Source organism: Fusarium mangiferae, assembly GCF_900044065.1.
Source record: "Fusarium mangiferae strain MRC7560 genome assembly, contig: FMAN_scaffold003, whole genome shotgun sequence".
Lineage (NCBI taxonomy): Eukaryota > Fungi > Ascomycota > Sordariomycetes > Hypocreales > Nectriaceae > Fusarium > Fusarium mangiferae.
Genome location: NW_024573923.1, coordinates 2,500,195 through 2,520,315, shown reverse-complemented (window position 1 = coordinate 2,520,315; position 20,121 = coordinate 2,500,195). Strand labels below are relative to the sequence as shown.

General features: G+C 49.7%; 6 protein-coding genes across 6 annotated transcripts; 4 read left to right on the top strand and 2 right to left on the bottom strand.

The window, feature by feature from the left end:
- Window positions 1-1,720: 1,720 nt before the first annotated feature.
- FMAN_04323 (putative transcription factor HAP3) lies at window positions 1,721-2,776 on the top strand (the record flags this gene model as incomplete). Its single annotated transcript, XM_041828981.1, has 4 exons — window positions 1,721-1,889; window positions 2,097-2,207; window positions 2,294-2,421; window positions 2,585-2,776. 4 exons carry the CDS (start codon window positions 1,721-1,723, stop codon window positions 2,774-2,776), a joined length of 600 nt encoding a protein of 199 aa, XP_041679790.1.
- A 1,299-nt stretch (window positions 2,777-4,075) lies between these two features.
- Window positions 4,076-6,142, top strand: FMAN_04324 (uncharacterized protein; the record flags this gene model as incomplete). The annotated part of the gene is made up of 1 exon (XM_041828980.1): window positions 4,076-6,142. The coding sequence occupies one exon, from the start codon at window positions 4,076-4,078 to the stop codon at window positions 6,140-6,142; it is 2,067 nt and encodes a 688-aa protein (XP_041679789.1).
- Window positions 6,143-7,196: 1,054 nt separating this feature from the next.
- FMAN_04325 (uncharacterized protein) lies at window positions 7,197-8,802 on the top strand (the record flags this gene model as incomplete). The annotated part of the gene is made up of 3 exons (XM_041828979.1): window positions 7,197-7,362; window positions 7,539-8,142; window positions 8,193-8,802. The coding sequence occupies 3 exons, from the start codon at window positions 7,197-7,199 to the stop codon at window positions 8,800-8,802; spliced, it is 1,380 nt and encodes a 459-aa protein (XP_041679788.1).
- A 498-nt stretch (window positions 8,803-9,300) lies between these two features.
- Window positions 9,301-15,166, bottom strand: FMAN_04326 (putative regulator of reproduction DopA; the record flags this gene model as incomplete). Its single annotated transcript, XM_041828978.1, has 6 exons — window positions 9,301-10,602; window positions 10,652-12,111; window positions 12,161-12,396; window positions 12,445-14,828; window positions 14,881-15,008; window positions 15,061-15,166. 6 exons carry the CDS (start codon window positions 15,164-15,166, stop codon window positions 9,301-9,303), a joined length of 5,616 nt encoding a protein of 1,871 aa, XP_041679787.1.
- A 676-nt stretch (window positions 15,167-15,842) lies between these two features.
- On the top strand, window positions 15,843-17,645 carry FMAN_04327 (Vacuolar fusion protein MON1; the record flags this gene model as incomplete). Its single annotated transcript, XM_041828977.1, has 1 exon — window positions 15,843-17,645. The coding sequence occupies one exon, from the start codon at window positions 15,843-15,845 to the stop codon at window positions 17,643-17,645; it is 1,803 nt and encodes a 600-aa protein (XP_041679786.1).
- Window positions 17,646-17,831: 186 nt separating this feature from the next.
- Window positions 17,832-18,380, bottom strand: FMAN_04328 (uncharacterized protein; the record flags this gene model as incomplete). Its single annotated transcript, XM_041828976.1, has 1 exon — window positions 17,832-18,380. The coding sequence occupies one exon, from the start codon at window positions 18,378-18,380 to the stop codon at window positions 17,832-17,834; it is 549 nt and encodes a 182-aa protein (XP_041679785.1).
- Between the last annotated feature and the right edge of the window lie 1,741 nt (window positions 18,381-20,121).

Here is a 20,121-nt window from a genome sequence, read left to right as displayed (position 1 = left end):
GTTGGCCCTACGCTGACAGTCAACCAGCTCATCAAAAAGGCTTAGATACAGCCCAAGTTCGTTATCGATAACGTCTACCTACTATACGCATGGAAGCGGCCGGGCCTCCAGAGTACCTACCTAGAGAAACGAGGTACCTCAGCAATGGCGCCCAGGGTCTAGGTAGAAGTTAACAGTGCGGGTTGAGTTAGTGCGTACCAAGGTTGCTGGGGCTTTCAGCCTTGGGCTTGGGTTTGTTGTTGGCGTGCCAGGGAAACGAAACATCTCTTCTTAGTACCTTGTTAACCTCACTTCCACTTCCATCCGTCACCACCGAAGCTGACCAAGTTTCTTCACCTTGCCCAAATCGATCAACGCAACTTTGACTAGTTGGATCGCGTCTTGACCGCATATCCGCTACTTACCATCTTAATTGTCTCGCTTGCTTAACAGCAGCTGCGATCAATCAATTGTAAGTATCTTTTTCCAGAAAAGAACCCCACGCCCGCTGCTGCACTCCACATATGCACCTCAACTGCGACCACAAGCGAACAACTCAGACACCCTCTCGCTCGCTGCTCCTCGCACTCTCACTCACTCTAGCCTCGCCTCCATCGCCACTGAGCTCTTTGCTTTCCCCTGCTGGCGAACCCCATCGCGCTCCATCATCAATCAGTCATCGAATCTACACACGCCCCAGTCCCGGCCTGTCCTGGTCCTCTTTGGCCTCCCGAGCTATTATTGATTATTCCCTCTGAATCTGGATCTGACGCGATTTGGTAGAACCCCGGCGGCGTATTAGAGCTGACATTGGCGAACGAGACGCTTGCTATCCTCGTGTAACACATTGTTCAAGCTCCGTACCCGGTAGAACCTTCGCACTCCCGTGCAATTCGCCGTTGGTCTCCAGCTAAACCGCGACCCGAATCTGCGCCGCTCCGTCCCGTCGATTCTGAGACGCTTCCGGGCGACATCACTACCTACTGAGGTGTATCGCCATCGCCATCGCCATCGCCATCGCTGTTGACCTGCGCCCTGCCGTCCTGCGCGTATCCTTTGAGCTTCAAACGCGTGTGCTACAGCTTTGTCTTGCGCGCGTCGGCCTCTGCTCTTGATTTGTATCTATCAGCCGGCTTAAGCCTGTTACGGAACAGCTCGAAGCTCGCGCGACTTGTCTACCTCAGTTTGATCTGTATTTCCCAGACTGTACGTACCAATATGTCTTTGAACCAAAGCCCCTTCTTGTCCTCCTCCCATACCATGCATGCCCTTAATTCTCTACCGGACGGACCTCGAAGTCATGGTCACCCACCTTCACTTCACTTCACTTGGCTTTTACACCGGAGAGGCCCACCCCCCTCCGGTGCCTGCTCCGCTCCGTGTCCTGTATCTTGGTTACCTTACCCTTACCTCACCTCTCCTTGTCTTGACAATAGACATCCACATCAACCACTCCTTGCCTCACAGGCACACGCCCCCAAAAACAGCGTCATAGCCCCAAGATCCCGGGCCAGGGACCACCTGCATTAGTGAAGAGGAACCCTCATCGGTATAGTACTCTTTGGTTGACTTTGCACAGCACCGCAGATCCAAGACCCCTCTTCCTCTCTCGCACACCCTAACGCTTGCAAGCCCTACCATCTGCGACGTGGCCAGGGGACACATCATCGCAAGGTCCAGCTGTGCGAGCCCGAAATCCCCTTTGACAAGGGACGCTAGCAGCCGCTGCAGGTAGCCAAATATGTCGGATTCCCCCCAATCCGCTGCTCCAAAGGAGGTTGACCATGGTGCACCGTCACCCGACGACGAAGCACAAATGAACGAGCAACAAGACCCACAAGCCGCAAACTCAGCGGGCTACGAGTATGAGGGTGTAAAGGAACAGGATCGATGGTTGCCCATAGCCAATGGTATGTTATCTATCTACAGAGGCATCCTGATATGATTTGTTCGTCCCTTTCTGCGCGAGCTGTTTGACGCCTCAGCCCGCCCAGCCGTGCATATCTGGATCCCTCTCATGTCTTGCGATTCGTCCTCCAAATCACCCAAAGCGCCTCGCGCTTCCAAGGCCGACAGAGCTGATGAGCTTGATGCTAACATTCGAAACTTTGCTCCAGTTGCTCGTATCATGAAAAATGCACTGCCTGAAAACGCAAAGATCGCGAAAGAGGCCAAGGAGTGTATGCAAGAGTGTGTCAGCGAATTTATCTCTTTCATCACAAGCGAGGGTGAGTTATGGATTCACAGCCTTACTGAGACTCGCACTTGAAAATCCGAGTCATGTCTTGGATTTGCAGCATGCTGACTTGCACAGCGTCGGAGAAATGTCAGCAAGAGAAACGCAAGACCGTGAATGGCGAAGACATTCTTTTCGCCATGACGTCTCTTGGTTTCGAGAACTACGCGGAAGCGCTGAAAGTTTATCTCAGCAAGTACAGAGAGGTAAGTCAAGTACTCTACCAGCAGGGACCCTGGATCTGTTGAGTGAATGACTTGCAGGTATGCTCCTTGTAAGCTTTGTCGCTGGAGGAGCCTATACCGAGTAGCAAGAGAAGTGTTTGAGGGATACTTCCATCATTCAGTTGCTAACGCGAATCACCAACAGCAACAGAATCAGTCGAACCGCGATCGAGTAGGGATCGATAGTAATCCACAATGGATGAACGATGCCAAAACAGAGCCTAGTGCCGTGGGCGAGTTTGGACAGGACGGAAACGGCGTCGAGGCTGGGGGTGATCCCAACTACATTTATGCCTCACAACCTGGCCACAATGGCAACGCTGGTGAGGGCTACTAAAACGTCGCCTGCAGTGAGGAGCGGACGACGAAGCATGGCCCCAACAATCCACTCCCTGGTCCCAACAGCGATCGTACCAACGTCCACTCGAATGGTTCCTCTAACCAGCGGCAGCATATCCCCCCTGAACAGCACAGGTTCATCATATCGGTTGCGAGTATTAGCTCGGTGAACGATATCGACAACCATCCAAGCGTTTCAAACGCTGCACTGTAACGCAAGTGTATTTTTGGTCACAATAAGCTTTCCTCCAGGATATGTACGTGGACTTCAGGAACGATGGCAGACTTACATCGTATGAGGTGGTGTTGAGGACGGTACTGTAGGGAAGGGTAGGGAGCATGAATGGGAGATATGACTGGGTTTGTGTTCAGAGATAGAGGTGCGATTTGCGTCTGGTACTTGCCTGCAAGCGTGGGAGCAGTCCCAAAATGATTAGTGTTAATAATCAGATAGTCAGACAGGGTCTTTGAGATGCAGACCAACGGATATGCATTGAGTCCAGAGGCAAGGAGTTTTGGGCCAGTGGTTTTCAGATAAATGAACACCCACAGTCTGTTTTTTTCACTATGCACTCAAGTATTTGGGACTACACCTGTTATTGATGTTTTGCAGTGCGGTGATGGCACGAGCTTTGAATGCAAAACGGCAGTTCCTAGATGAAACCATTTATATAAGACGTTATGATCACGAGCGAAGCTTGGCGGGCTTCTCGAAGTTATGGAAGGGTCAATAACTAATGTCAATGGGAACTTGATAAATCGTTGTCGATGCAGGCAACAAGGACAACAGTTGCAATGCATGAAGTGAGGTTCACTTCAATATCCAGTGTGACGCCATCACTAAAACAAAAGTAGAATAGCGGAGAAGATACACCACCTTTCCCGATTAGGAAGAGTCTGAGGCACGTGTGGTCTCCACCAAAAATCGTCGAAAAATCGGGTACCCGACAGAAATTGGAAAAAAAAGTTCCAATGGCCACCAGCGCTTCACAATTGATCCTCGAGATTTCTTCATCATCGTTTCTACAAGGCAGCAAAAGAAAACCGAGCTCTCCATCTTCCGGCACTTGTGCTGTTGATAAATTCTTATTATGACTGCTGATTCTTTACGGTCAAAATTTCAACACACTCTTCAGCCCATGATCATATCTTGATTGCCCATCCGAAGCACCCCTCCCTCCCACTGTTGTTGCCTGAGAGACGCCACCATCACTTCGAGTCAACCATACTCCCCTCCATCGGGCGACAGCGCACAACGAAGCGAGACATCGTCAAACATTCGGTAGGGCCTACATCAATGAGACCGTTTACACCCACGACCAGGAATTTCTCTGGTCCTGTTCCAAGGAGCTCCACGCCTGTCCGCTCCATCCTCAAACCTGCATCCGTCTTGGGGAGGAGAAAGGTCGAGTATGCTGGACTAAGCGACCCCGTCGAAGCACTCGAGAGCCCCACGAAACGCCGCAAAATCTTGATAGACGAGACCCGAAACGTGACGTACGAAGTCGGACGACGGACCATGGATGAGGTGAAGCTCGAAGTCAGGACTGCCCTTGAAGAGCACTTGAGAGGAAACGACAGCCAATACGACACATTGAAGGAACTCTTCGCGAGCGATAAGCAGCGGTATCTACCACCCGTCGTTGGAGAGGAAGATGATACCCTGAAACCCCACGAACTCCAGGTTTACGTGGTGGCTCTTACTGGATGTGTCCCCATTCTCAAAAACAGGCTCTGTAATGGTCTTGTCCATACTGTTCTGAATTGCTCCTGGCTTGGACGAGACGATGCCTTTGTGAAAGTGTTCACTCATTTCCTGGCGGCCCTGGTCAGCGCCCAGGGTTCTTACCTATCGCCAGTTCTAGCGATGATGGTGGGGAAGTTCTGCGACAGTCGATCTTCAGTGTGGAGTGTCCCGGATTTCCCTGAGGTCAGCCGCGAGACCATGCGCAAGCGACTGCACAGCACCCTGCAGTACTTGCTCCAGATGTTTCCTTCCGCAATTTCAGTGCTCGAGGAACTCCTCGTGAGCAAGTTGCCTTTCCATAACGAGTCCATGCGTGTACACATGGCGTATGTCGACAACCTTCTTCGTATCAAGGACTATGTGCCCGACTCGCGTGACGAAGTTTTTGACATTATCCTGAAACGAGTTGTCCAGATCGACTCTCAGATGCAAACCGATCTGGAAGATCTCGACGACGATGTAACTGCTGCCGTCATGTACGCGCTGCGCGAACACTCAGAAGGAGACGAGTGGGAGAACGACGACGATTCGGACGACGAGAGCGATGCGGAATCGGTCCATAGCGACGACCCCGATTTCGACGAAAATGTCGCCAGAATCAAGTCGATCAAGGGAAGTGTTGAAAAGATGGATGCCATGATGGACACACTGTTCAGCGTCTACACTCCTCACTTTACCAACCCTGGATCGGACACGGCATTCGACATGTTTACTGTCCTGTTACGCGAGTTTGAACAGCTGGTGCTGCCCACATACAAGTCTCGACACACGCAATTCCTCATTTTTCATTTTGCTCAGATGCATGAGCGCCTCACAGACGCATTCTGCGGCCAGCTTATTGCCACTGCGTTCCAAGGCAACACGCCCAATGTCCTCAAGCAATCTGCCGCAGCGTATCTAGCCAGCTTTGTGGCCCGTGGCGCCCATCTGCCAAGCGGCCTGATTCGAAGTATCTTTGGACTTCTTTTGCATCACTTGGACCAGTACCGGAAGAAATACGAGCCCTTATGCCGGGGACCAGACCTGATGCGATTCACGCCATACTACAGCCTTGTTCAGGCCACACTCTACATATTCTGCTTCCGCTGGCAGGACCTAATCGTATCGACTCCAGAGTTTGTGGACCCCGAGGATCCAGCTTCATACATTGGTCAGGAGATGGAGTGGATGGGAACATGCAGAAAAGATCTTTCCGTGCAGATCTTCAGCAAACTCAACCCTCTCAAGGTCTGTGCGCCCGTAATCGTCGAGGAATTCGCCAAGATCTCACATCGTCTCAACTTTATGTACGTCTATCCGTTGGTGGAGAGCAACAAACGAGTTCGTTTGACGCAATATCTCACGGCCACCTACTCGACAGGAGGGGCCCTCCGAGATGCTGGTTATGAGACACAAGATGAGAGCTTCCATCAGCTGGACCCTTATTTCCCATTCGATCCTTATCAGCTGCCGGTTAGTAAAAGGTGGCTCGAGAACGACTACGTGCATTGGAAGGCAGTGCAAGGGCTAAACGCCGAGGACGAGGACGACAGCGATGATGATATTGATGACGACCTTGATGAGGACGAGATTGAGGAGGGTACAGCGACGGATAGCGATGGTGAAGATTATGAATAGAGTCGTGGCATAGTCATTTACGACGGAAGCATGGTTTGCGATTTGTGGTTTATAAAACACAGCAAGGCGTTGGGGAGGATTTGTTTGATTTACAAAGGCTTGGTTCTATACCCGAGGGCTCGGATGTGAAACGATCTCGAAAGTTGGCATGAAATGAGAGCGAGTTATGGAATGCGCATACACTCTTCTAGACAGTGAGCAGAAAAGGAAAAGTTTTGCCTTTACAGTTTTGTGTCACCATTCATTTGCGTTTGTAATCATTGTGCATGACTATTAATTGTACCATCTCCGCGGAAAAGATGAGCATCTGTGACGGAGGAGAAATCGTCAGCGAGGTCATCAAGGGGCCCTTCATTTCTCATACAGATCAGAGTGCCAAGTATATGACCTAGATAGATCTAGGGGCGGCAGAAACATTTTGGCCTAGAGTCTTTAAGAGACGAAAAGGCTTAGATGAGGTAGTTAGCAGGGATATCTTAGGGCAATCTATAATGAAGTTGGGTTACTCTGTGATCAGTTTATTTTCTCAATGGAAGGTCTTGATATCTACCTCGTAGGTACTCTGTAAGTCTCCTGACAGCTCAAATGCATGGGGAAACTTGGAGCCGAAAGCTGTCTCGGAATAGGTAGGCAGAACACCCCGGATTCAGCTCGTGACTCGACGACAGGATTTTTTTTTTTCTGACTTGCATATTCTCTTGTTATAAGTAATGTATTTAGATCTTTTCTCTCTCTCTCTCTCTCCGCCCCCCTCCCTCTCTCTTCTCATACAAAACTCCTCTTCTTCTCTGCTCTGACGGCGGTTTTATGTCAGGCTATTTTTAGTTCCTATCCCTTGTCTTGTCTTCCTTCTCTTCCATCTACCGAACTCGCTCGGGGCATATTCCGCTTCAAGATTTAATCCGCCCGCGCTTACTTAACCCATCCCATCCCATTGGATCCCAACGTAACACTTGGAAGCCCACTCAAACTTTGAGACTCAGTCATTAAAGTGGGCTCATTCTCGAACTTACATGCAAAAGCCTCCAGCAGCAAATTGCCATCTTATCGCGTCATGGCGAATACAGCTACAGCCACAGCAGACGAGAGACCTTCCTTTACTGAGTTTCTCAAAAAGACTAAGCAAAAGGTCGCTGGAACGCCATGTGAAGGCCCTGACTGTGCCACGCCCCAGCGGAGAGGGAGGAAGAGTAGAGGCAGCGTTGGGATGAGCAGCGAGTGTAAGTATAGAGCGTACCCTCGTTGTCTTTATGCGTGATTCCAGTCGATATCTTTCGTCCGCTTGATTCCGTAAAGGTCCGGTTCAGTGACTGGCCACTCTTCGACCTGAAATCTCAGACAATCGTGCAAGACATCTCACATATCACCAAGACAGACACCACTAACACCCCCCCAGCACCCGAAAACAGTAGTGAAGCTTCACCCCAGAAATCTCGCAAGTCTCTTACTGCAACTGAGAAAGCAAAGCTGCGCCGGACCCAGGTTAGGCGGGCCCAGATCCAGCATCGCCAACGCAAAGCAGAATATCAGAAGCAACTCGAGCTCGACATCACTCACTTCCGTGAACTTATCGCCTTGACGGAATTTGAGTCTCAACAACTCAAAAAGGACAATGACTCTATCAAAGAACTACTAACGAATAAAGGCATCGCTATCCCAAGATGCAAGTCTGGTACCTGCTCTATACGTCCCCGTCTCACGAAGGAGGTGGTTGCTGGCGACAATGATGCTTGGGTCGATGACACCCTGGGCGTCAAGTTGAGGGCCGAGGATCCTACTTTTCAACAAGAAGAATATGATCAAGATGGCGGAGAGATATTTGCCGATATCAACGTCGACGACATTATTGTTACTCTCAAGAAGGATGAATCTATGGAGACGCCAGCTTTCAGTATCCGATCAAACGAATCGAGCAGCAACGCTACGAGTTCGCCACCGCCCTTACCCGATCTCAACCTGACTCCTGATGAGGAGCAAAAGGCTGTCAACTTTATCCTCTCGTAAGTTCATACACCGTGAATTTTGTGATGGCCTCGCTGACATTTGACAGACTTGAACATATCTGTTGGGATCACTTCTTTGTTGGTGATTTTCCATCTCACTCTCACCTCTCCAACGACGAACCAAAAGGCCACTGCCTCATGGCGTCCTCACTTTGCATGGCCAATGCGCCTTTGGATGTATTTGGTGACCGCAAGCAAGTCTCTTCAGCATCATCTTGCCACAACCGTCGTTCTCTCGGCCTGGATCCTTACGTACCTCCCGTGCATCTGGAGTGGCCATCGCCCCGAATATCATTATCCTCCCTTTATGGCCTAGCACAGAGTCTCAACCCCGGCGACTTGGAGATCACGCCTGTACAAGCCTGGTTCGAGCTAGCGTCACGTTTCGACAAGAGTCTCCTGCTAGAGAGACTGGACTTACTAGGCACGGAACTTGTTGGCGTATCGAAGTGTCTGGAGTTCGGGGCTGTCATGGAGAAAGATGCTTTCGAGAGTGTTGTTGCGAGGGTGTACGGGGGCACTCTTGAAGAAGCCATGGCTGCCGCCGCGATTATTGATCCACACCTGGGTAGTGTTTGCGATATTTCTCGCATGAGGAATTTCCAGGCTAACATTCTCACGAACCAACTAGGCTTCGTGGGATATGCTCAGAGCTGAGGTGTTCCGTAGCCAGAGAATGAAGTTTTTGTGTTGGGTCCGGTGCTTTTATCTTTCTTATTTTCTCCTTTTCAAACGGCTGAACGGAGATGAAGCGGAGCACTTCAAGGCGCATTATCGAGACATCTTGTTGTAATTCTAGATGATCTCAGGGCAGGGGTAAGGCAAGAAAACTTGAGGCCTTTATCCTAAGTGATGAAAAGACTTGGGCAATTTAGCCTGAGCTTAGGGGACTCTTTGCTGAGTTTATTCTGGCATACTCTTCTTAGGTCTTATATTTTCCTGCTCCCCGGGGCGGGGTCAGGTTGCACGAGATATCACTCTGCACAGTGGCCGTCAAGGCTTGACAGGTTTTGAACCTACTTACATATGTTTAGGACAGTTTAACTCTCTTTTTGGATCTTGTTTTTTTTCCCCCTCTGAACAGATAGGTCGCTAGAGAGAGAATATCCACTCTATGAAATCCATCTCCCCGCTGTTATACATGAGTTGTCACCTCTACAATGCCCTAACTATACTCCTCTCGTCGAAAATATCCTTCAACAAGCTTGAAATGCAAGCATCTCGATCAAGTCGGCCCATTGCGTAGGTAGACTCAAAGGCAAAGATGCTAAGCTGTCCAAAGAAGGGCCGGAGTACCTTCGCCACCAGCTCATCCTTTCTATCAAGGCTGACATCATCATTAATGCCACCTGGTCCAAGAAGGGGTCGTCGAGATGAGCCACGTGCCACTGGGTTGACGACGGAAGAGGATTGGAAGCCCGAGCTATTGACGGAAGCTCCGAGCTCGTCCGATAGCTCGTCGACAAGGGCTACAGGTTGATAGGTGGATGGCCGATACACGGCATCGATAGTGTCAGTGATGAAGAGCCATTCATGAAGCTGGAAATCATCCGGCGCCACGCAGATCAAAAGATCTAAAAGCTTGCAGGCCTGCAAAACCGAAGCGTTGGTGTAAGTGTCAGAAGCAGTGCTGTTGTCGGGTGCAGCAACAGAAGATATTGCTGCATGAATCTCGGCGTTGACAACTGGCCATAGCATGCCTAAATGGATAGCACTAGTTCTCAAAGCCAGTGCACGGAATACCATGTAGATATCCGCTCTTGTCGTTGATGATGGCGAGGATGTTGACGACGCGCTCAAAAGCTCGGCCAGTTTGCTAAATATCTCCGACAGATCCGAAACGAATGCGTCTTCAGAGCCCGCAAGAATCAATGTGGCAATTCTCCGGAGGTTGAGTTGCGTCTTGCGATCAGCTTCGAGGCGAGCCGAAGTTGCTCCGACGCCAAACACGATGCCGGCCGTAGAAGGGGCATTAATGCGACCCACGATCTCTGGCATCTTCTCCTTGTCCGTGAGAGTCCACTGTCTTAATAACGGCAGCCAGTCTTCCTTGGCCAAATCAAGATCCACGCCAAAGAACTTGGGGTCATTAAAAGCATCACCGACATCCTTCTTCCAATTCTTCTGGTTATTGTGGACTCGTGATAATTCGTGTAGAAGACACATCGTGTTCTTCGATACTATGTCAGGGAATCCTTTGGCCCTCAGGGTTGGTCCGATAACATTAGTAGAGATAGTTGCCGCAGCAGAGAGGACTCTGTCAGGTTCAACCAAGATTTTTGTCAGTTTTGGAACGATGGAGGCCAATATAGAGATAATGTCATCTGGCCCTTCGCTGGCTCCGTTCAGGGAGTTCCCAGAGTCGGATTTAGGAATACCACCGCCCGATGTTGTTGAGTCTGTGAACGCCACAGGTCTTGTAGTGAAAAGAGCAGCAAGAAGACGGATAAAAGTGTCCTATAACGATGTTAGCAAACGCGGAGGTTATAAATGAGGATTAACATACCCCTAGCTCCTTTCTCATCCTTCTCTGTTCTCCAAAGTTGGTGTTGTCAACTTTCTCGCCCAAAAGAGCAGCAAATCCCAGGAGGTTTGGCAATGTTTGTCTATGTGGGAATGGATTCGTGAGAAGGTCTTTGAGGAAGGCCATGCAATCCTGCCATATCTCGTCCATGGCATCATCATCCAGTGTCCTTGTATACTCCACAAGGAACCAGACAAGATCGGTGTCTTGGAGAGATATTGTCATCGTGGACTTAGATGCAGTGTCAACAGCACCGGCACCAGTCCTCCGGTAGATAGCATTGAACAATGCAGGCATGCAGTGCTTGGGCCGGCATGCCTCCAACGCAGAAAGCATATTGAAGACCTGGGTCGACTCAACGCCATCAGTTGATTGTTTCCATAGAGCAATGACTGTCTCCAGGCACTGGAGATTCTCTGCAGCGAACAGATGTTCAAGTAATCTCCTAGCACGATTACGCATCCGCAAGGATGTATAAGTGAATGACCCAAAGGAGTCTTGATCTTGCTTGCTTGAGTCATTGCCCTGACCCCATGTCCAAATCTTGTAACAGATACGGACAGCATCCTGGAACGCCAGATGGACTGTCAGTCGGTCATTTGCTGTAGCACTGCGAGACTGGGGGGTATCTGATTGCCACACGTTTGACACCATGCTTCCGAAGAGAGACTGGGGCTGATCCGGGCTCTTTACCACCTGTGTCCGAGCTTCCTCGCTCAGGAGCTGTTGATGTGCCCGTGCCAGAACTTGCTCGAGGCCATTGAGGAGGAAAATGAGGGTAGACTCAGGCGACGATTTCTCGCTACCAGGAGAGAGGGCATTGGAGGAGAAGGTTTCTCGTAAGTTGGTGAAGGTTATACTGATTTCTCTGCAAAGTGTCTCAACTAAGGGAATGAGTACCTGGAAGATAGAATCGGAGTATAGCGGCAAGCACTCGGACACGAAAGCAACCCAGCTGTCTAGGACCGGGCGACTACTGGGTGAGCTGAGGCCATCTTGCAAGCACTGGAGAAGTTGAGGTGGCGGTGGCGAGATTATCCGGGCTTCTGGCACTGAAAGTGATGGTCGGCTTCCCCTTGGGTCGAACGAAGATGGCCGTCTTTCAGATATAGGGGAAGTTGGAACGTCAGCCGGGCCGATATCTCTAAGCTTGAGTGTATCATAAACAACATCAAGCAAAAGAACCTGCACATATCCATCTGAGCCTTGAAGAGACTTTTCGAGTCGATCGATGAGTACATTTTCAAGGCGCTGAGCTAATAAGGAGGCGGCAAAAGGACTAAGGAGAAACTTATGCAGAAGGCTGAGTGCGTATCTGTAGAGTTGGTTGACACGATCTCCAAACTCCTTGGTAGCATTGTCAGGGGAGTTGGCCGTTATGCACCTCATGCATACGCGAATAAAGAACTCTTGCAATGTCATCTCATTTTCTTCGCCTCCAGCTTTCATCCGGTCAATTTCAAGTTGCACATGTATAAATGGGTGACTTACAACTGATTTGCATATGCTGACCATGAAAGGAAACATGCTTGGATGACATCACAGTCCATGAAATATCTCCAGCGCACGTCAATATATTTGAAAGTGTTCTGAGGTAGTAAAGAGAAAGATCCAGATCCGCGTCCTCAGAGAATGACAATTGATCTTGATTGGGTTTCTCGTCATTCTGTGTTAGGGTCTGTAAGAAGGGTACGTCGGATAACCTGGAAATGAATAACAAAAAGAGTCTGGTATTCATTAGCAGTAGTTTCCAAATTATCAGAACTGAGACTCACCTATCAATCCCCAGCATTGTGTTAAGCCACGCCTTGACTGTCATATATAAGGGTGTCCGATCATCTTGTAGGGCATCAAGGATGAGGAATACTGGCTGTGTGAGCATGATCTCGTAGTTGTCGGCTCCCGCAAGGCGCGGGAGGCTTTTCATATCCTGTGTCGGGGTTTTAGAACCTCGACGCTCAGGCGAAACATTATCTTGTAAAGTATGTGACCATAGCACACTCAAAGCACGACCTTTGTCAACCGCCTCAATGACACCCAGACGAGCGGTCTCTTGTGAGATGATAAGACTGGACAATGCTGCTTCAATATCACGATTGGATGTGGATAGAGCCGACTGCAGTTGCCATAAACCTCTGACTGCTTCGACGTGGTATTTTGGTTCAGATGCTGACAGATAAGTCCAGGCATGTCGGACCAAGAGGGGCACCAGACTTGATAATTGTGCTGTCTCGATCCTCTCAGCATAGTAAAGCTGAGTAGACAGTTGCAGGATAGCCGAGAAGGACGAAAATGCCATAATATCTGGGTGTTCAAGAAGTCCAAACATGAGTTGCAGGAGTTCCACCTCCTTGCCTTCGTATGTTCTTGGGGTCTTGTGGATTACAAGAACGAGTAGCCGAATACAAGCATTGAGATCAGTCTCAGATGATCCTAGGTCCTGGCAGACAAATTGAGCAGCCTTTTCTATGATAGCTCGTCCTATAGTCAAAGCATTAAAGGGGGAGGCAGACACCTCAATATTACCCTGCTCGTTGACATAAAAGCTCTGTGACTTCTTCAAAATCTCCACGTTTGTCGGCAGACTTTTGCTTCTATTCTCTGAGTCGTTGCTGATCGCAGGAAAGACCCTCTCCGGAACAAGCTCCAAGAGCGACATGGCAACGCTCAGTGCTTGAGTAGAAAGGTAGTACATTTGCGGATCCAAATGGTTCTTAGCAGAAACACGCTCTTTGAAGTCTTGGAGCATAGCCAATACTGTCAGACAGCACAGAGGTGCATGAATTGTGACCATCTCCTCCTCCCGCACGTTGAAGTTGGACAAGATAAAGTTGACAAGGGAGAGTTTGTCGTTGCGCTCGGGTGGAGTGAGAGCTCCAGGACCCAAAGCCTGGGCAAGAAGTGCAGCAATTTCACCGTAGATGAGGCCGCTCTCGATACCGTCGAAGAATACGCTAGCACTCCGCAAGACTTCGTTGAACTCTGTCTTGTTTGAGGCAATATCCTTGAATCGACGCACGCTCTCGATAATAGGCAGAAAAACCTCAGGGACAACCAAGCCGCCAATTTCCCATCGATCCATCAAAGACAAGCATATTCTGTAAGGCTTGGCGCGTTCACTAGCTGTATTATGAGAACTGCTTTCAATCATTTGCAGGATAGCCTTGGTCAGGGGTTGCAATCCGAATTCTTCGAAATAGTTGGTCTTTGAAGCCAAGAAGGCATGCTGGTCAGCAGGAGGGCTTGATGAATTGTCGCCGCTGGCTTCATGTTCAGCGGCTGGTTCAGGCCCCAGCAGCCACGCCCAAAGGCGCCTGTTCAGACTCATATCGCGCCGAGTGACTACGCCAACAGCCGCTTTGAGCAGTAGCTCAAGGTCGTCCGGCTTTACTCGGGACTGAATGACATGAGCATTTAGCGGGAGATGAGAAACTAGGAGGTCTAAGAAGCCGCGCTGAATTAGTAGCTGTTCATCAGAAAGGCCACTCGCAAAGCAACGCAACAAGAGCCCCGGCTCAGGGGATGTAACGACCTCCGCGAGCTTGCTTTTAGTGTCTTCATCGCCATCGCTTTGCGATGTCGCTGACTTATTCGGGTCAGGGGCTGCCCTTGGCCCCAAGGGTGGCAGAGAGCGTACCAGGTACGCAAGTGCCCCAGAGCGACGACTCTGGCTGGTTATCGATGCTAGGAAGAAACATTGCCAAAAGAAAGCATCGCCTGAGGAATGCTGATTGGTGATTTCTTCGCTATATGAGGGTCTAATGGCATGCTTGAAACTCTCCACAAGGCGCAGTGTTCGGTCAAAGTCTTCACTTGTCTCCTCTTCAAGGCCAGGAAGCAGAGCGAGTATTATAGATTTCATTGCTGGGCGAAGTGATCGGGGGTCGATGCCAAGGAAGTGCCGTTCCAGGAGATCTAGATATGGTGCCCTTACTGACAGCGAAGCAAAGGAGAGTACTGTGGCCAATCCTGGCAGATATAGAGGTAGATCTCTCGATAAACCATCTTTACCAATGACCGAGAATACCAGATTATACAGTTCGAGAGCTTTTTGGTGCACGCCAGACGGGAGGGAGGGATTGAGGCACTGTGAGAGTCGTTTCGCAACAGTCGCTTTGGATGGGATGGCATTGATCGACTTGGGTCGAGCTTGGAGAGCCTGGGATCCGTTATTAACGTATACGGCTTGGTAATTTCCTCATATATCATACCTTGAGAAGTTTGTTCAGGAACGAAATGTAGTCTGCCCATTCCTCCAAGGCTGTCTCGAACAAGACAAGTGCCCTATCAACTCCATGTGCATATTTGCGATAAGATTTATCCTTGATGGCATAATCTTCTGCGTTGTGAGTCAGAAAGTGGTCCAATTTCTCTCGGTATCAAAGGCGCACGCCCACCTTCGCCCAGCTGGTTCCTCCATTGGCGTGGGATAGGTGATTCTCGACCCGAGCTCTCGGGAGACACTGAGCGGCGACCGGAACCGGGCTCAAGAGCCATGGCTAGTGAAATATGCGCTTATAGGTGAAATCAAGGACATCGGGTATCCTATCGTGTTGCGATAGCAGCAAAAGGCATCGCTAGAGGCTAAGGGTCGCAAAAAGTGGTCTACAGGGTCGTTTATGAATCGTCGTAATCAGATCCCAATCAGAAGGCTACGTGGAGCATATAGGTAGCTTCAACTGCTGAAGCCACCCTGAAGTTGGCGGAGCTCTGTGAGTGTGGAGGGCTCTGATTGGTTTAAGCTTCTGAGCCTTAGACCGGCTAGTGCAAGGCTGTAGCAGCTACAGCACGTCATGCCCCCCCCCCCCCGCCATGGAAAGGGAAGCAAGAACCTAAAGCTTACCTCCCAAGGTAGGACCCGACCTCTTATCTAAGTGATGAAAAGACTTAGGTAAAATTAGTCTATTTTTTATAGCTTTTAGACAAGTTTATTTTGGCACCATTATGCAACGTCACAAGAGCCCCCCATGAAGCTCTTGACCTCCTCTTTTTTTTGTCGATATCACCGCTTCGTGATCATTTGCGGCCTCCCAAGATGGCATAATGGCATCGCCTCTTACCTTCAGAGGATTTCCAGGTCGTATGATTCTGGCAAAATTAAGTCTTCTTCCATCTCCCCCCCTGACAGGCTTCTCGGCCAAGAAATGCGACGAGTGAGCTATCCGCCACAATCATGGAGTCAGACAAAATGAGCCAAAAGCCAGCATCTCCCACAAACGAAGACTATCGTCCACCTCTACCGCCTCGGCCGTCAACGAGCGCTACTGACACAGCCTCTCTGCAAGCCCATGCTACCACGGCAATAACTCCTGTTGAAATACAGACGCTCTCTTTTCCTGATGGATCTCGAGGGACATTTTCCACTCCTGGTCCCGACTCGCTCCCAAGCCCCGCTGAGGGTGATCATGCTTCCCCAAATCGACAGGAGAGTAGTGGCAGCGGTGAGGCAGACGAGACTGCTAGCATTATGAGTTTTGCACCAACAATGCGACCTGCTGGCGATATCGCAAGTCTACTTGCCGGTGAACTACATAAGAAGAGTCCAGCTTGGAAAATGCTGCGAACTCAGTCGGCCACTGTTCTTCCTTTTGAGAAAGGCAGAGTAGGCGCAAACGACCGATTCGCCGAGTTTCATCACGAGTTCAATTCTCTACCGGAGGATTATGGCGAAGATGTTGAATCTGACATTCTGCATCTCTGGAAGTCGAAACTGAAGCATTATCTGATTCTGTCATCAGCCGGAAAGCCCATTTGGAGCCGCTATGGAGATCTAAGTCTGATAAACTCCTCCATGGGCGTTGTTCAAACCATCATTTCATTCTATGAAGGTGCCATGAATCCCCTTCAGGCTTTTTCTGCTGGGGATACCCGTTTTGTTGTCTTGACCAAAGGTCCGCTCTACTTTGTCGCTATCAGCAAGCTGGGCGAAAGCGACTCGCAGATACAGGCACAATTGGATGCGCTATATATGCAAATCTTGTCAACACTAACCTTGCCCAGACTAACTCATATTTTTGCGAACCGACCGTCAACTGACTTGCGAAAGCCTCTCGAAGGGACTGAGGGTCTTCTGTCTTCTCTGGCTGATACGTTCACAAAGGGATCTGCTTCCGCTTTGCTTGGATCCTTGGAATGCCTCCGGCTTCGGAAGTCTCAGCGGCATGCAATCAATAATACTTTCCTCAAATTGCGTACGGACAAGTTGCTGTATGGTCTAATTGTTGCTGGCGGGAAACTTGTCAGCGTCATTCGGCCTCGCCGGCATTCACTTCATCCCAGCGACCTGCAACTTATTTTCAATATGCTCTTCGAGAGCGACGGCATCAAGGGTGGTGGTGGAGAGAACTGGATCCCCATTTGCCTTCCCGCTTTCAACAACAAAGGTTATCTTTACATGTACGTCAGTTTCTTTGACGGCACTTCTGGGGATCAAGCTAGTTCTCCTGCAGCGGCACAAGGGCGCTCGTCAGAAGAAATCGCAATGATCCTCGTAAGCACTGATCGTGAGAGTTTCTTCGAGTTGAAGCAGATGCGGGACAACGTCGCCCAGCAGCTTGCCAAAAATGGGACATTGGCTATTATTCAGAACGCCACCCGCCTTGGTCGACCAAAAATACACGAAATTGCCCCCGGGAGCCAAGTCAGCCACTTCCTTTACAAGTCGCGGGCCAATGTACAATTCTGCATGGCGTCATTGGAGCCGCACTTCACTGGTCTTGTTGAGCGCAGGAGATTGATGACGGTGTACCATGAGCTCCATGCATCCATTCACGCCAAACACTCGCATCTCAAAGTTCTGCACGCTGTTGGAGATGATGCAACCTCATTGGCCTGGACCACACCTGTGTTTGAGTTTTACTGTGTTGCTGGGCCTAATGTGTCGAGAGCGACGATTACACAAGGAGCGAACAAGATTATCCAGTGGGCCAAGAGGGAAGAAGAGCGCCTTTTCATCATTGGCGGTGGTGTATTCTGAGGGCAATCCTCCTATTGAGGTCTGGTTCCTCGGTAATCCTAAAATTCAAGACCCTTGGTCTTGCAATCGGTCATCTCATGGAGCCGAGCAGAAACAAGGTGCCTCCTAACGCCGACATTATTCGTTACTAGCTTTCCCACCTCATTAATAATTAAGATAAGGGTGTGTGAAATCCTTTTCAACTCATCACTTCGATCCTGCCTTCGAACTTGGCAACCCAGTGACAGCAAACACTTGACTGCTGTGGGTAGTTCGGCCGCCGTCGGGCTCTGAGGGTGTGATATTATCTGATGAAGGCGACGTTATATCGCTTGTTGGGCTCTGGGCTGGGTGACCCTCAAAATAGTCGTCCTTGGGGTCATCCTTGGAGCTGGGCCGCATGCGTACAGCCCCCCATGATCTCTTTGCCCACTCCAGGATGCGATCATTGACCTTTGACCGACGCTTAGTCTCTGATTCCCAGGAGGCATTGCGATGTTGAAGGGGTGAAGGTCGGTCACCATCACAGCCAAAACTGTTACGGCTAGTTGTGCCAGTTGAAGGAAAACTCATGGTGTCGGTTGCGAGAGTTGTTCTCGATGCGTTCATGATGTCCAACGAGAAAGGTGCATCGAAGTCTTCATGAAATCGGGGGCTGCGTATTGAAGGGCTTTGAAGTGATGACCCAGGTCGTTGAGATTCAAAGGGATCCCGAGCTGGGAGTGGGAGAGTGAGGATGGGCCTTCGATCCGGCATTGTGCAAGACAAACTGAAACCGGTGCTGGATGTTTGGTGTGGTGAGACTGGGTGTTGGAAGGCGTCGAAATTGACACTGTTATAAGAAATGATACACGTCCGCTGAGGATCGGGATAAGAATTAAAAAAAAAACTTTGCTTATCCTCCAAGCTCAGAGCTGAGAAAAGGACGTTATCTATCGTTGATGCTTTGTTGACTTTCTAGAGCCGGGCGAGAAGGCCAAGGGTTCCCTTTTGTTCAAATTCAAAGGCCCGTTAAACATGTGCATCCGACATTAGCTAGAGCTCAAACAAGTCCAAGTGTGCGATAGACCCCTGACTAGGCTTGGACAAGCAATCATGGAGCCAACCAAGTGGGCTTCACAAACTGCGGGGATGGTACGGTGACCAGTTGAATGACAGAGATTGCCAGGCTCTGCCGGCTAGAGTCGTCCACAAGGACGGAAAATCTTGAAGGGTGGCCGAGGCATTTGAGTTGTGATAGAACCCACACACCAAGAGTAACAATAGAAACATCAAACTTTCCACCAACATTTTAGGCTTAAATCTGAAGAAACAGATGATCCCTTCTATGGTGGTACCTCAATGATAAACCTTGGAATGAAAAATTGGGCTTCTTTCTTCCACGGAATTTCGCTCCCCTCGATGATCTACAGACATCTCCAAGATGATCACTTTCTTGATCCCGTATTATAGCCCAGCCCACCTACCAGGGTTAACCAAATCCAGGCATCTAATTGACGTTTTTGGTGGAAACAATTCAAGAAGAGCCACTCTAGACCCATCGAGCCAACTGAACCCTGTTGCCGAGTCAGATGTTTGAGTTAGACTCTATGCGGCAGCCCGTTTTCGGTACGGGGTTCCGGTCCCGTCCTCACACTCCCGAGTCCAGGTCCCTTGCCAAGGGTTGTCGCAAACTGCTTTGCCTTTGGACGTGTCCGAAATTGGTGAGTCACGCTACACACGGAGGACACCCTTTTGAAGATGCCAATGGCATGAAATTGCGTCTAGACCTAGGATACCGGTTGCGGAGATGGCTCGGAGAGCTCTCGACTTGTGTTTATGCACGCGTTATTACGGTTAATTCTTTGAGGAACTCGCATGACAATAATAGAAACCCGTGATCGGCCCTCTCATATTGAGATTCGTGATGCACCTGAGCCCTTATCGGCGGTGAAGGTGGCCGAGATGTTAGTCTATCGCACGGACACCTTCAACTTGATAATGCCTTATTAGGCATGATAGGCATGTTATGTTAGTGAACCAATTCGTATCAGTCAATGCGTTGGCATAAATCTTGACGCCCAATGCTGCTCTTTACGAAGGAGCAATCAGAGCCACCCACGTCCATATACATTCATTGACGAGTAAACATCCCATAGGTATGTGTCACCGAAACGTCAACACCCATTGCCTTCCTTCATCTCGTGGCGTTTCATATCATCGGTATTACAATCGCATAGATGGCAAGAATGTTGTCGATCTTTACGCCGTCGTTGAAACAGACCTTTAGAGGTGGGTCTTTATCTCTGGGCAAGCACACCACAGACAGTCAACAACAACTTTGTAAGCAAGAAAACTTGAGACTTGAATAGAGGATGCCAAAACAAACACAGTAAAGAGTCCCCCAAGCTTAGACTAGGTTGTCCAACTACTACTACTATGTATACTTTCGTTGCTTAGGTCGTGTAAGTATCCCACGGTGGCCTGCCTCCCCTACGGTAGTTATAGTAGGTAGGTA